At 43.9% G+C, this 16,394-nt stretch overlaps 1 protein-coding gene across 1 annotated transcript in view; it reads left to right on the top strand.

Annotated features, from left to right (window-relative positions):
• MTCL3 (MTCL family member 3) overlaps positions 1–16,394 on the top strand; it is a gene marked incomplete at its 5' end in the record, with an annotated part of 145,732 nt that overhangs the window by 20,928 nt on the left and 108,410 nt on the right. The window contains one exon of the mRNA XM_082250911.1: positions 13,508–14,683. Within this exon, the coding sequence (XP_082107037.1) occupies positions 13,508–14,683 (1,176 nt within the window). The remainder of the gene's footprint in view (positions 1–13,507; positions 14,684–16,394) is intronic.

Below are 16,394 nucleotides of genomic sequence, written 5' to 3'. Positions count from 1 at the left end.
AGACCAGTGCGCCCCCTTTCAATGCAGAAAGACCAGCGTGCCCCCTTTCAATGCAGAGAGACCAGCACGCCCCCCTTCAATGCAGAGAGACCAGCTTGCCCCCTTTCAATGCAGAGAGATCAGCGTGCCCCCCTTCAATGCAGAGAGACCAGCGCGCCCCCCTTCAATGCAGAGAGACCAGTGTGCCCCCCTTCAATGCAGAGAGACCAGCGTGCCCCCTTCAATGCACAGAGACCAGTGTGCCCCCCTTCAATGCAGAGAGACCAGCGTGCCCCCCTTCAATGCAGAGAGACCAGCGCGCCCCCCTTCAATGCAGAGAGATCAGTGTGCCCCCTTTCAATGCAGACAGACCATTGTGCCCCTTCAATGCAGAGACCAGTGTGCCCCCTTTCAATGCAGAGACCAGTGTGCCCCCTTTCAATGCAGAGACCATTGTGCCCCCTTTCAATGCAGAGTGACCAGCATGCCCCCTTTCAATGCAGAGACCAGCGTGCCCCTTTCAATGCAGAGACCAGCGTGCCCCTTTCAATGCAGAGACCAGCTTGCCCCTTTCAATGCAGAGACCAGCATGCCCCCTTCAATGCAGAGACCAGCATGCCCCCTTCAGTGCAGAGACCACCGTGCCCCTTTCAATGCAGAGACCAGTGTGCCCCCTTCAATGCAGAGACCAGTGTGCCCCCTTCAATGCAGAGATCATCGTGCCCCCTTTCAATGCAGAGACCAGCGTTCCCCCTTTCAATGCAGAGACCATCGTGCCCCCTTCAATGCAGAGACCAGCATGCCCCCTTCAATGCTGAGACCATCGTGCCCCCTTTCAATGCAGAGACCATTGTGCTCCCTTTCAATGCAGAGACCATCGTGCCCCCTTTAATGCAGAGACCATCGTGCCCCCTTTCAATGCAGAGATCACCGTGCCCCCTTTCAATGCAGAGATCATCGTGCCCCCTTTCAATGCAGAGACCAGCGTTCCCCATTTCAATGCAGAGACCAGCGTGCCCCTTTCAATGCAGAGACCAGCGTGCCCCTTTCAATGCAGAGACCAGCTTGCCCCTTTCAATGCAGAGACCAGCATGCCCCCTTCAATGCAGAGACCATCGTGCCCCCTTCAATGCAGAGACCATCATGCCCCCTTTAATGCAGAGACCAGTATGCCCCATTCAATGCAGAGACCATCGTGCCCCCTTCAATGCAGAGATCATCGGGCCTCCTTCAATGCATAGACCATCATTCCCCCTTCAATGCAGAGATCATCGTGCCCCCTTTCAATGCAGAGACCAGCGTGCCCCCTTTCAATGCAGAGACCAGCGTGCCCCTTTCAATGCAGAGACCATCGTGCCCCCTTCAATGCAGAGACCATCGTGCCCCCTTCAATGCAGAGACCAAGGTGCCCCCTTCAATGCAGAGACCAACATGCCCCCTTTAATGCAGAGACCAGTGTGCCCCCTTCAATGCAGAGACCATCGTGCCCCCTTCAATGCAGAGACCATCATGCCCCCTTCAATGCAGAGACCATCGTGCCCCCTTCAATGCAGAAACCATCGTGCCCCCTTTCAATGCAGGGACCATCGTGCCCCCTTTAATGCAGAGACCATCGTGCCCCCTTCAATGCAGAGACCAGCGTGTCCCCTTTAATGCAGAGACCATCGTGCCCCCTTCAATGCAGATACCATCGTGCCCCTTCAATGCGGAGACCATCATGCCCCCTTTCAATGCAGAGATCATCGTGCCCCCTTTCAATGCAGAGACCATCATGCCCCTTTCAATGCAGAGACCATCGTGCCCCCTTCAATGCAGAGACCAGCGTGCCTCCTTTAATGCAGAGACCATCGTGCCCCCTTCAATGCAGAGACCATCGGGCCCCCTTTCAATGCAGAGACCATCGTGTCCCCTTTCAATGCAGAGACCATCGTGCCCCCTTTGAATGCAGAGACCATCGTGCCCCCTTTGAATGCAGAGACCATCGTGCCCCCTTTCAATGCAGAGACCATTGTGCCCCCTTTCAATGCAGAGACCATCGTGCCGTGCCCCCTTCAATGCAGAGAGATCAGTGCACTTACCTCCGCAGCGTCAGCTTCTCCTCTGGGTCTCGGCCCCACTTCCTGATTGGCCAGGAGGAGGATCCGTGTGACAATAGCGCATTTTAATTGGCTATTGTCATACAAATGGGTGGGCTAGGGCACATTGCTTTTAGCCCTGGGTCCACCCTTTTCTGAAGCCTATTAGAGCCTCTGGCTCTAATTAGAAGTTTCATAAAAAACATGAATGATACATCCCGGGCGGCGGGCCGGGTTCAGGACCCTGGTGGGCAGCATGCGGCCCACGGGCCGTAGTTTGAGGACCCTTGCTCTAAATCAATACTTTGTGGAATCACCTTTCGCTGCAATTACAGCTGCAAGTCTTTTTGGGTATGTCTCTACCAGCTTTGCACATCTAGAGAGTGACATTTTTGCCCATTCTTCTTTGCAAAATAGCTCAGGCTCTTGGATAGAGAGCGTCTGTGAACAGAAGTTTTCAAGTCTTGCCACAGATTCTAAGTTGGATTTAGGTCTGGACTTTAACTGGTCATTCTAAAACATGAATATGCTTTGATCTAAACCATTCCATTGTAGCTCTGGCTGTATGTTTAGGGTCGTTGTCCTGCTGGAAGGTGAACCTCCGCCCCAGTCTCAAGTCTTTTGCAGGCTCTTAGGCCTCATGTACACTGCTGCTGATAAGTGGATGTTTAGGAGCAGTTGGGCGTTTTTTTCAGCAGCCTCTGAACTCTCCTATGGTATCTTATCTGTACATGTACACTGAGTAGTTTGTAGTCGTTTAGAGGCAGTTGTGTTTAGTGGCATTTAGAGAGTTTAGAGAGGTGTGAGAGAGAGAGAGAGAGAGAGAGAGAGAGAGAGAGAGAGATTTTTCTTACATTGTAGGCATTTGTGAGGGTTTACTGATCTGTTATCTGCAAAAAAACGCTTATAAACTAAAACGTTCATGAACACCGCTAAACGCACATAAACGTGGGATGTAAAAGTGGCAAAATGAACGTTTATAAACATCAGTTTATGAACATCTGACCAGCTTCCCTGTCCCTGCTGAAGAAAGCATCTCCACAACATGATGCTGCCACCTCCATGTTTCATGGTGGGGATGGTGTGTTCAGGGTGATGTGCAGTGTTAGTTTTCTGCCAAACAGTGTTTTGCTTTTCGGCCAAAAAGTTCAATTTTGGTCTCAACTGACCAAAGCACCTTCTTTCACATTTTTGCTGTGTCCCGCACATGGCATCTTACAAGCTGCAAATAGTACTTCTTATGGCTTTCTTTCAACAATGGCTTTCTTCTTGCCACTCTTCCATAAGGGCCAGATTTATGGAGTGCACGACTAATAGCTGTCCTGTAGACAGATTCTCCCACCTGAGCTGTGGATCTCTGCAGCTCCTCCAGAGTTACCATGGGCCACTTGGCTGCTTCTTTGAATAATGCTCTCCTTGCCCAGCCTGTCAGTTTAGGTAGACAGCCATGTCTTGGTAGGTTTGCAGTTGTGCCATACTCTTTCCGTTTTCAGATGATTGAACAGTGCTCTGTGAGATGTTCAAAGATTGAAAAATTTTTTTATAAACTAACCCTGCTTTAAACTTCTCCATAACTTTATCCCTGACCTGTCTGGTATGTTCCTTGGCCTTCATGATGCTGTTTGTTCACTAAGGTTCTCTAACAATCCTCTGAGGGCTTCACAGAACAGCTATATTTATACTAAATTTAAATTACATACAGGTGGACTCTATTTACCAATAAGGTGACTTCTGAAGGCAATTGCTTCCACTAGATTTTAGTTAGGGGTATCAGAGTAAAGGGGGCTGAATACAAATGCATGACACAATTTTCAGATATTTATTTGTAAAAAAAAGTTTGAAAATCCATTTATCATTTACCTTCCACTTCCCGATTATGTGCCACTTTGTGTTGGTCTATCACTTAAAATATAAATAAAATACATTTACGTTTTTGGTTGTAAAATGACAAAATGTGGAAAATTTCAAGGGGTATGAATAATTTGTCAAGGCGCTGTAAATATCCATAAATATGTGCAACAAGTTATCAGTACAAATATTCAAGTACAAATAACGTACAATTAATTATACCACAAAGAAATAATGTACAGTAAATTATATCACTCAGGAATAAAATTGATGATAAAAGTCCATTTCCAAAGGTGTAAATTAAACCATAAAGCAAAAATTCATGTGCATAACAAAGTAGGTGATGATCTTCTCTATCAACATAAAAGTCAAGCCTCTTACCAAATTTACATGGCACCTTGCCACCGGAGGTCAAACACACTTCCTACGGAAAGGATCATCAAATGGATGCTAATGAGCTTTCTGTAGCAAGCGTGTTTGACCTACTGCGGAAAGCAGTCATGTAAATTTCATAGGAAGCTTGACATTTAGGTTGGTGGAGGAGGTTGTCACCCATTTTGTTATGCGCAAGGATTTCAGCTTTACGTTTTAATTTATATCTAAACATTTATCATCTATTTTATTTCTGTGTGTTATAATTATCTGTATGTTATTTCAGTCTGGTAAAATTCATTGTACGCTATTTGCACTTACATTTTTGCAGTGATAACCTGTTGTACATATCTGTGGATATTTATTAATGTTTGAATACGCTTGTATACACTATGGCTTTAAAGGGGTAGCACAACACTTATTATTTGTTGTTTTTTTTTGTAGCACCCTCCTAGGTAGGAGCTAGGAAAGAGCATGTGGGTGGCCCTGTCTGATCATTTAGTTAGACTGTCACATGTTTCCGTGCCGGGTCACACTTGTGCGATGCAGGAAGGCTGCGAATTCGCAGCCTGTTCCCGCATCGCAAACGCACATCTGGCAGTTCACACTGCCATATGCGATACGCTGGGGGGGTCAATGAAATGTTAACGACACCCCCAGTTTGATCGCATATCGCAGTGCGATCTGACAGTTCGCACAGGATCGTGATGCGGCTGAAAAAATGCCGTTTTGTGCGGGTGCAGTGCGAATTTAGCCATACAAAGTGTATGGCTGAATTCGCACTGCACATCCGATCGCATGTAATGAAGGAGCAGTGCGCTCCGATATTACATGCGATCGCCGCACACACGGAAGTGTGAACCGGCACTTCAGGTGTGATCTGTTGAGCCTGGGGAGTCTCCCCACTGTTTCCAATGAGGGCTCTTATTGGAGAGTGAAGGAAACCTAGCCAATAGCACACCAGGGCTTATGGCTATCTCAGTTGGTGGAGTTTGCTGCAATGCACCCTGGGATGAGTTAAAAGTCTGAAGGGAGTATGTGACAGGGCGTCTTTGGCGGGAAGCAGAGTCCCAGGAGGAGGGTGACGGCTGTCTCTCTTCCTATCAGCAGTAGTGAGGGTGTCCTGGGCAGTTGGCCTAGAGGACGAATATTGAGCTGAGCTGCAGAGAGAGGGATCCAGTGTGCTGTGGACGGAGTGGAAATGCTGGGTAGAAGTTTTGGGGAAAAACAGTGTCGTGAGTACTCGAAACCGCCCAGGGGTCTGCCTAGGAGAGGGGACCACTCCAGAAGGTCAGAGGGATCCGGGAGCCAGCTCACCTGTGGAGCAGGCTTAGAGAAAGGGGGTGTCAGTGTCTAAGCTCTGAAGATAAGTGAGAGAAAGAGGGTGCCGGTGTGGGCCCTGAAGTGTTTAGCAGCGCAGCAGTAGTACAAGTAGCTACCTCAGCAAAGAGTGCTTAAGTGAGCTCAAGAGGACTTCTTTTCGCAAGGAAAGCAGTCCAGAGTCAGTTTGGAGTTAACAGGCAGCAAGCCAGCATTAACCAGCATCAACCGGCTTTGACGGTAATTTAGCCAGCTTCATGTCAGCGCCAAACGGCATTTTCAGTTGTCCTTAGCAAATTGTTCACAGTTGAGCCAAAGTAGTATCCCACTCATTCCCTTCTCCCATCCAAGTTCTCAAATGAACCAAAAAACCCAAAGATACTGGACTGGTCATTGTCTCAGGGCTCACACTTGGAGAAACATGCACAAAGGTACTTTTGTTGCACCCGGTGACCCAGGGGGACCCATATCTAGCAAAACGGCTGGGAATACTGCTACACAATTAAGACAGAAATTATTTTAATTCTGTAAGATTTAAAGGGAATCTGTCACTTTGCCCATTTCGCAAGGTTTATGACTTGCTCCCCTTTCTCGCATGACAGTGAATTGGTGATCGGTCACAAGTGGCAAGGGTGCACAGGAAAGTAACTAAGTGGGTGGGGGAGAGTTTCAAATGGTCACAAGTGGCAAGGGTGCACAGGAAAGTAACTAAGTGGGTGGGGGAGAGTTTCAAATGGTCACAAGTGGCAAGGGTACACAGGAAAGTAACTAAGTGGGTGGGGGAGAGTTTCAAGACAACTTGTCGCTTTGCCCAGAATGAGAAAAGTAATAAATTCTCTTTAACAAAGGGTTGCTTGACACCTATCCATAAATGTGATCCGCACTACCATTGCTCCTCTTAAAATCATGTTTATTGTAGAAACCGCAGTGTACAGGTTGATAATACATTGAGTTGATGTGTTTCGGCCTACATGGCTTTAGTCATAACTTTATGACTAAAGCTTTGGAGGTTGAGAAGAGTCAACTCACTGTATTCTTAACCTGTACACTGTGGTTTCTACAATAAACAAGATTTTTAAGAGCAGCAACGTTGGTGCGGATCACTTTTATGGATATGTTACAGCTGTGAGACTGCAGATCGGGTGCCCGTGATCTCTTTTGATGCTTGACTGATTGGGTAGTAGCACCAAATACTTCTACTTTACTATTGGACTTCTTGCTTGACGCTTATGATGGTAAGCTAACATTATTGGAGATGCAACAGTGATAACAACAGTTCTGCTGTGTTCCCATAGCAACCTGTCAAATTTTACGTATGGTCACATGACCATGCACTTGGCAATTTTAATTTTGTTTTTGGAGCTGTCAGTGGTACTTTAGCGGTAACACTAAAAATCTCCATTCACAGTCATTTTCAAGGGCCAGTTCTGTTGTATATTTCTTTAAAGGTTACTAGAAAGTATAAGCTTTTCTCATTAGGTTACCACAAGTGAACACCATTCCATTCCCATTTTAGTTTTGCTGGTATGTTTTCTTTTGGCTTTATTTTATTTTTTAAACAGCTTCAGTAAAGTCACTGAAATTTAACATCTCAGCACACAGGTCATGTACAGTAGCTGGTATTCTAGCATTGGCACAGTGGTGATAGGCACCATGCTCTTCCAAATAACTTGGGAGGGCTTCTATGATAAACCTGAGTCTAAGGAACTATATTCAAAGTAAAGACAAATTCCTCCTTTGCCTTTACATAATGAAAAATGGTAAATATGTATGTGTATTATCTTGAATTGTATCTCCTTTTTTGTTTTATATATGGAAAACCAAATAAAGTTTAAAAAAAAAAAAAAAAAAAGGAAAGACAAATTCCAACCTTTCCTTTACATACTGAAAAATGGTCAAATATAATATTGAGGGTTGTCTGGCTTCCCCTGTCTAGTAGTGGGTCACCATTTCTGAAAAAATAAAGGGTTAATGCTGGAAAGAAAAAATACTCCCTTCTTACCCTAAAGAATCTAATATAGATTTACATTAATGGTAAATTGATCATGGAATCCTGGGATATTGACACACTCTATTAAAATGATTACTGTTAATTTGGTTCAGTCTTTTTTGTACTAATCACTTACGAAATATACCCTACTGAATAGATAATAACCGAGAGTGAAACCCGGGCTGTGGGAACTAGGGATGCACCGATCCGATATTAGGATCGGAAAACCGCGCCGATCCTGCCAAAATAGCTGGAATGGGGGATCGGTAAAATGAACCGATCCACGAGTCCCAGCTCAGCCATCCCTTACTTGGTGTAGTAGTAGTATGATGGTAGTATGGGATGGGAGCCGCTACTTCCTGTATAGGACTGGCTCACAGGCGGAGTGATATCAGATGCACTCCGCCTGTGAATGGAGGAGCCATACACATGAAGTAGTGGCTTTGCTCTATACTGCAGCCGCATGCACATTGTGTATGTGTGTAGTTCCGAATCAGTATCGGTATCGGCAGATACACAATGCCAAGTATCGTTATTGGGACTAGAAAAGTCAGATCGGTGCACCCCTATTGGGAACCACTCAGAATGCCAAAGTTCTGTTACTGTGATTATTTGATAGATTAAGTCTGGCTGGATGTGCTTAGCCACTTTTACCCCTAAAACAAAACAGCCACAACAACCGTGCAGCAGCCACAAGATAATAAACCAATTATCAATTTATTATTAACAAAAATACACACAAATGCATAAAAATAAATTATGAGACAATTATCTGTCAGAACATTAAAATCACATTTTAAACAGTTCCCCTGAGCAAAGAAAAAAAAAAAAACATCTTTATGTTTATGCAGCCACCTCAGAGAAGGAAGGCTGTTCCCCTGAAGACCTTGCTCATAAAGTTTTACTAAACCCACAACAGTAAAATCAGTCTGTAAATGCAGTAAAGCATGCTTGTTATACTCACTGTGGAACCTAAGGGGTTAATCATCTGCATTGTGTAAAAAGGCTTTTTGATCCTGTCTTCTCTGATCCTCCCCTTCTTCTACTGTTCCCAATCCATCTGCTGATAAATCAGAGCCTTTGGAGTCACTCTGCACATGTTAAATTTGGTGTCTATTACTAGAGAGCTTTTTTTTTCCTGGGAGGGTGCATGTGATCAGCACAGGGCCATTCAGCACTGTCCGGACAGAGGGTCAGGGGTCATGCAGCTTTATAGGACAGTCAGAACAGAATGAAAACTCTTCCTACAAGCTTTAACCAGACACTGATAGAAGTCAAAAGACTGCTTTATACTGATGAGAAAAGGTATTTAGCAGTTTATATTTACTAAAATAATTGCATGTCCATGTTCTGTGTACTGTGGGAGACCAGATATAGTGAATGCAGGGAACAGGTTTTAGTAACATTTTCTAAGTGAACCCATAAGGTTTACTTTAAAGTGGTATAAAAACCCAAAACCAAAAATAAAATATATTGCAGCTTACATTGCATGTGGTGGCTGCATCAGTATTCTTTTCTTTGGCTTTTTTCCCCTTCTGTTTTCCACTGGTGATCTGGCCAGTAACACACCTCCTGTATTAGAGTGCCCCACTCTGGATAAAGGGACACAGGAGGGCCCTTTGGAAAGCAGCATTGTCGGTCTGGAGAAGGGGAGTGTTCGATTCACTAGCAGATTTAGATACGTTAACAAATTGAAGCCACACTCCAGCTAACACTTTTTTTCCTTTTAGTTTAAAAGGTTTACATAAATAAATAAAAGCTGATCATTGTAATAATTACCCCTGTCAGTGTTAAATGGTTTGTCTCAAACCTTACTGGCCAGATCAGCAGGTGAAAATAAAAGAAGGAAAATAAAACAAATGCATCCATCACATCTAAGAATTAGTAATCTGCAATATAGTAAATGATTGCTATTGGGTTTAATACCGCTTTAATGTTAGCTCAATCAGTTACACAGTTGTGACATGGAGCTTGTGCAAGGATGAGGGGGCTCTCTGCCTCTGTATGATAGTGCTGGATGCCTGAACAGCCAGTCAACAATTGCCAGGGATCTCATGTGGGAAGAAGAGAGTAGGTTATGTGCTACCCTTATACACAGAGGTACTGGGTGTATTTCTTCACCTCCAGTGGCCAATTGAAGCAATGGGGAAGTAAAAGGAAGTTAAGTTTGTGTTGCTGCTGGGATCGCCATTAAAGTGAACCTGTTGTTTTGCCTTGCATGATCAAAGCTTAGGTTTGCTTTATGTCAATAGAAAATAGGAAAACAAGCTGAATCAAGTAAAGCTTTCTGTACAAAAAAAAAGTAAAGTGCTGATAAATAATATATCATATCAAGAATAAACATTGCCACATAACTTTTAATATAATAAAAAAACAGCAGAGTTAAGCCCCTGGCAAAACACCCTGTCCCCATGGTAATGAGGACAGGGGCCTCTTCCCCACAACTCTGGCCCAGTGGTTATGGGGGTCTGTGGGCAGGGGTTTATCAGAATCTGGAAGCCCCCTTTCAAAATAAAGGGGCCCCCAGATACTGCCTCTCATCCAGCCAGGTATGGTTTAGGAGGGGGGCACATGCTTGTTCCGATATCATTTTTTTAATGCCGATACCGATATTTTGGTCATTGGATATCAGTACTGGCCGATATTTTCGGACATATAACATTTTTTTTATTTTTTTTTTTTTTATTATTTTTTTCTAAAGGTACTCCTTGTGGAGGGATCTGGGGGTCTAAAAGACCCCAAACTCCTCCTCGGCACTAAAAAGCATTCAAAACGCCAAGCTTGGCTGTTTTGAATGCTGTCAGTTTTATTAATTCGGCGCCGAGCACCCAGAAGTGATGTCATGACATCACTTCCGGGTTTTTTACATGGAGACCCGAGTCTTCTCTGTGGCAGTGGAGGTAGGATACCCGGGTCTCCCGGTGGGACGGGAGACCCGGGCGAGCCGTGGGAGGGGGGGAACGTCCCCTCCCGCTCCTTTTAATGACAGCCGAGCGGCTTCTCAGCTGCATCGGTTGTCGTTACAAGTCAGCCGACCGTCGGCTATGGACGCCGGAAACGGGTTGATGCCTCTAGCTGCAGGCATCACTCTGGCACATGCACTTTCCCGAAATATCAGTGTTGCCGATAATCGGTCAATCCCTACTACATACCCAGAGAAGGGTCTGGTATTTATTCTTTTTTGTGTGAGGTCCCCCTTGACATCTCTGCCAGACCCTCATCAAGGATTATGTATGTATTTTTACCCCACGTTGTTCTTTCTTTTCAAGTATTCTGTTTATAAAGCAGCTGGGAGCTGTAATTTACAGGCATGCTATTGAAAGAAATTGTGTTTTTTTGATGTCTCACTTTGAGTATTATTACAATAGATCAGGGATTCCCAAACTATGTCTCTCCAGTTGTTCGGGAACTACAATTCCCATCATGCCTAGTCATGTCGGTGAATGTCAGAGTTTTAAAATGCCTTATGGGATGTGTAGTTCTGCAACAGCTGCAGGGCCGTAGTTTGGGAATCCCTGCAATAGATCTATCTCTCACCAAACCATTTTTTTTTTTTGCCTTGGTACATGTCCCCCAGGGCAGTGTCCAGTCCCCCATGCCATTTGTTTGAAAATCCATTGCCTATTAGCCTAGAACAGGGGTGGGAAACCTTTTTTCTGCCAAGGGCCATTTGGGTATTTATAAAATCATTCGGGGGCTGTACAAAATTATCAACTTAAAAATGTGCCTGTTATATTTGGTCAAACATTTAATTAAATGTGATGGCTGCAACTGCTTCTCTTTGATGAGGTGTGTGATGTTAGCTGGTATTGATGATGTTACTACTCGAAACTGGTTTTCCAGGTTTGCGTCGATCAGTCTGGAGCGCAGTCGACTTTGTAGTGGTAAGTTTTGAAAAGAACTGCTGGCGGGTAATGCTGGTGGGCATAGCTGGCTGGTACTGCTGGTGGGTACAGCTGTCTGGTACTGCTGTGGATACTGCTGGCTCAGGCTGGTACTGCTGTGGGTATTGCTTATTCAGGCTGGTACTGTGCTGTAGGTACTGATGGCTGGTACTGCCTTAGGTACTGCAGGCTCAGGCTGGTACTGCTGGCTGGTACTGTGCTGTGGGTACTGCTGGCTGGTACTGCTGGCTCAGGCTGGTACTACTGGCTAGTACTGCTGGCTGGTACTGCTGTGGGTACTGGTGGCTGGTACTGTGCTGTAGGTACTGCTGGCTGGTACTGCTGTGGGTACTACTGGCTCTGGCTGGTAATGCTGTGGATACTGCTGGTTCTGCTGTGGGTACTGCTGACTCTGGCTGGTACTGCTGTGGGCACTGCTGGTTCTGGCTTATACTGCTGTGAGTACTGCTGGCTCTGGCTGGTACTGCTGGCTCTAGCTGGTACTGTTGTGAGGACTGCTGGCTCTGGCTGGTACTGCTGGTTTTGGCTGGTACTGCTGGCTCTGGCTGGTACTGCTGTGAGTACTGCTGGCTCTGGCTGGTACTGCTGGCTCTGGCTGGTACTGCTGTGTGTGCTGCTGGCGGGAAATGCTGGCTAGCAGCGGCGCCACGCTGAAGGAAGAGGCGATGTTTCCTGTATTGATATCACTCCGCTTGTGACTCACTCAGACTGTCACAATGGAGCCGGAACTATACAGAAAGCATCGGCTCCATTCTGACAGATCAGCTGAGAGACAGACTCAGCTGCACGGGGGGGGCTGGACCAAATGAATTTGAGGGCCGCATACGGCCCCCGGGACATAGGTTCCCCACCCCTGGCCTAGAAAATGGCCATTGATGCAGCTCCTATTGACAATAGGGTTCAGATTGAGCAAATTAACTTCAGTAAAGTTTGCTGACCCTGGGTACATTTGGCTTATTACTATCTAAGACTTAGTGGATTGATATTCATCTGTGATAACCTAATTTGAACATTATTATTGCCTTAGTTTTGGTATCTGTAATCTTTTTCTACATTAGTTGCAGCATTTATAAATGTAAGTATTTGTAATGCCATTAACAGTAAGCAAGTATAATAACCGCTATATTATGTGCTTTTTAAACATGCCAAATCACCAGAAAATGTGCATCACAAAATCATGAAAGAAGTATGGAGGCTGACTTGGCAGACGTCCATCTGAAAATTCTAGATGCCTGGCTGTGTCTGACACCAGTATTTTTCAGTCACAGCTTTGGAATATGCAGTTGTAAATAAGCATCAGAAAAATGTTAGAACCATTAACTTTCTACTCATTCCAGGTCAACGACTTAGAAAGCATTGTCAAAGTACCAGTATGAGAGCCGGGATCAGTCTCTCATGACAGCGTGTCGGCGTCCATATAAAAACTTGTGTTATTGCATTTAAATACACATTTGATAGCATGTTTTATGATAAAGCTGTGAATATAGTCTAAGGCAGTAGTGAGAACACTGGACGTTAAAACTGAATATTTTATTTTTATGTTTTTTTTAATTTCTTTTTTGTGTTTCCATTATAAAATCGCTGATATGTAAAAGGGACACGTGAGGGTATTGTGGTTTAAAGAGGACCTAAAACTGTCACCCTGCCTGGGGCCCTGTTTACTTTTAATCTGGCACTGCCAGATAAATTAGGATTATAGGTGCTTACTCTCTGTACAATGTGCATTAGTTTCAAGACCTGGAATCTCTTATAAAAATCCACCAATCTAGGTGATCATTGTTGACAACTGGTTAGATGACCACATCGAAGCAGCAATGTCTACATTCACTGAATAGCAGCCAGTAAAAATATGCATATAAATGACAAAGGATGCAATTTGCACAAACCATTTTTCTGTACTATAGATTTTCTGCTAGGAATCACTGTAATGTGTTTAAATTGTGTTGTTTGTATGATTACTGGGGATTTAGGTTTGCATCCTAACATCTGAATTTCTTGTTTTTTTTTCTCGTGATAAGGAGGACAATGAGGATTTGAAGTGCCAGCTCCAGTTTGTCAAAGAGGAAGCGACGTTAATGAGAAAGAAAATGGCCAAGATTGATAAAGACAAAGACAGACTAGAGCATGAAGTGCAGAAGTACAGATCATTTTATGGAGATCTTGATAGCCCTTTACCAAAGGGAGAGGCTAGTGGACCCCCTACGACAAGAGAGGCAGAACTGAAACTTCGACTGCGTTTAGTTGAAGAGGAAGCTAATATACTTGGAAGGAAGATAGTAGAGCTAGAAGTAGAAAATAGAGGCCTGAAGGCAGAACTGGATGACCTGAGGGGAGATGACTACTCCAGCACATCAACCTCTCTTCCACGGGAGCAAAGTGAATCGGTATCAGAACTGCGACAGAACTTGCAGTTGGTTGAAGATGAAGCTGAACTTTTACGACGTAACCTTAGTGACTTGGAAGAGCAGAACAAACGGATATCTACAGAGCTGAACAAATACAAATTTAAGTCCGGCACTCATGAAAGTTCTCGGCACAGTGACAATGTCAAGACAGAAGCCTTACAGGAGGAGCTTAAAACTGCACGCTTGCAGATCAATGAGTTGAGTGGCAAGGTCATGCAGCTTCAGTATGAAAACAGAGTTCTTATGTCTAACATGCAGCGCTATGATCTTGCTTCCCACCTTGGTATCCGAGGAAGTCCTAGAGATAGTGATGCAGAGAGTGATGCTGGAAAAAAGGAAAGTGATGATGATTCTCGCCCTCCACACAGAAAACGAGAAGGCCCCATTGGTGGTGAAAGTGACTCGGAGGAGGTGCGCAATATCCGTTGTCTTACTCCCACTAGGTCTTTTTATCCTTCTGCTAGTGTTTGGCAGAAGAATATTGCTGAGAGGCAGCAGATGAAAGATATTCGGTCTGAGGCTGAACGACTGGGCAAGACAATTGACCGGCTTATCTCAGACACGAGCACTATAATCACTGAAGCCAGAATATATGTGGCCAATGGTGACTTGTTTGGACTAATGGATGAGGAAGATGAAGGAAGCAGAATACGAGAACATGAATTACTTTATCGGATCAATGCACAGATGAAAGCTTTCAGGAAAGAACTTCAGACATTCATTGATCGGCTAGAGGTCCCAAAGTCATCTGAAGACAGGAGTGCTGATGATCCTCTTTCAGTTAGCCAGGTAGGTGTTGGTTACAGTGCTAGAACACAAACACTTTATACAAAAATATTTTTAATTGAACTAGTATTAGGTAATAAAATCAAATTTTAGACATCAATAATTAATGTAGTTATAATATTTTATATCTACAAACATATTAGCCTCTATGCATTGTTTTCCTGAAAATAAAGAAGTTACTATTCTTTCCAGGCGCATTCAGAAAATATTTTTAGTGTCAGAAAAACAGGCATCTAATCTGTTATGTCTTTTATTAGCCTTAGATTAAGAGCCGGTTCACATTATGGCGATCCGACTTAGGGGGCGACCTGTGAAGTCGCGTGCAGCGCGACTTCGGCGCGACTTGCACAGACTTCATAAAGGTGAATGTCTATGCAAGTCGCTCCAGGTCGCCCCAAAGAAGTACAGGAACCTTTTTCTAAGTCGGAACGACTTGTGTCGCTCCTATTAGAACCGTTCTTGTATTACACAATGGACCGTGACGGTCCGCGATTTGTCAGGCTGACAAGTCGCCTGACAAGTCGTATTGGTGTGAACGGGCTCTAAGGGATATGCGACAAAGATGTACACAGGTGTTCATTTATAATAATGCATGGTGTAGGGTCTAATGTGCAAACTACAGATCTCAAAGGTTGCAGAATAAATGTCTATATTACTATACAGACCCAGAAAACTGTTCTCCTGAAGACTCTAGTTTTATTCTTCGAGTACTGAAATCTTTCCTACAAAATCAGCACTCCCTATGCACTATAGCTAGAAGAGACCCTTGGGTGAAAGTATGTACAGTGTAGATTAGAGAACCTGCTTAATACAGTAGTTGTCCATAGACTTTAGCAATAATATGTATGTTAACCCTATAGCCACATTACAGAGCCATCACATAACAATGTAAAGCTCCTTTTTCGTTTTACAGGCTATAGTTCAACCAGTGATTATTATCATGCAGGAATCACCCTAATACTTATAATCCTCATATATTAAAGATTCTTAAAGCATTAAAGATTCTTAAAGCATTAAATCTACAAAAATAGACACAAAAAAAAGAAAATTAGAAAAAAAAGATGGGATGTAATTCTCTCTCCTCCACACCCCAACACCCATCTCCCATTCAGGGACACATACCTGTCTATGTCCCCTACTCCACTTTACCTTTTTACAATATTGTTCACGTCATCCAATTCCCTCATCTCCATCTCAATTGATATTTGTGACCACTTCTCCAAGCCTTTTTGTCATTCCTAGGTGAATTTACTTGTTTGCTTTAGATCAATATTGTATTGAAAGTTCTAGTTCAGCTTCTACTTTCAGATAGATGGCTTCACATTTCCATCAAGCACACTTTGAAATGATACAGAATTTATATGTAATGAGGTTCTTCTCCTGAAATGCTGGCTTCAGCTTGCACCAAAGATGTCCACTGTTAGAATTGTCAAACAGCTCTGTCTCTGATACATCAGTCCACAGTATATTTTTCCAGAAGGCCTGGTCTTTGCCTATATGTTTAATGGCAAACTATAATTATTCTCTAATATTATTTTGATAGCAAAAGCATTTTCCTGGCACACATGCAATGTAGCTTGTGAAGGCATCTACAATCTTTCTGATTGTAGATGCATGCACTTTAACACCAATTTTGTGAAAGTTAACTGTGTATCCCACAGTGAAATTGTGGGGTTCTTGAAGACATATTTTAGAAAATAGTTCTTAGGCAAAA

Source organism: Pelophylax lessonae (genome assembly GCF_965119305.1).
Source record: "Pelophylax lessonae genome assembly, chromosome: 3".
In the NCBI taxonomy this organism is placed as follows: domain Eukaryota; kingdom Metazoa; phylum Chordata; class Amphibia; order Anura; family Ranidae; genus Pelophylax; species Pelophylax lessonae.
This window is presented reverse-complemented; position numbering and strand designations above follow the sequence as displayed.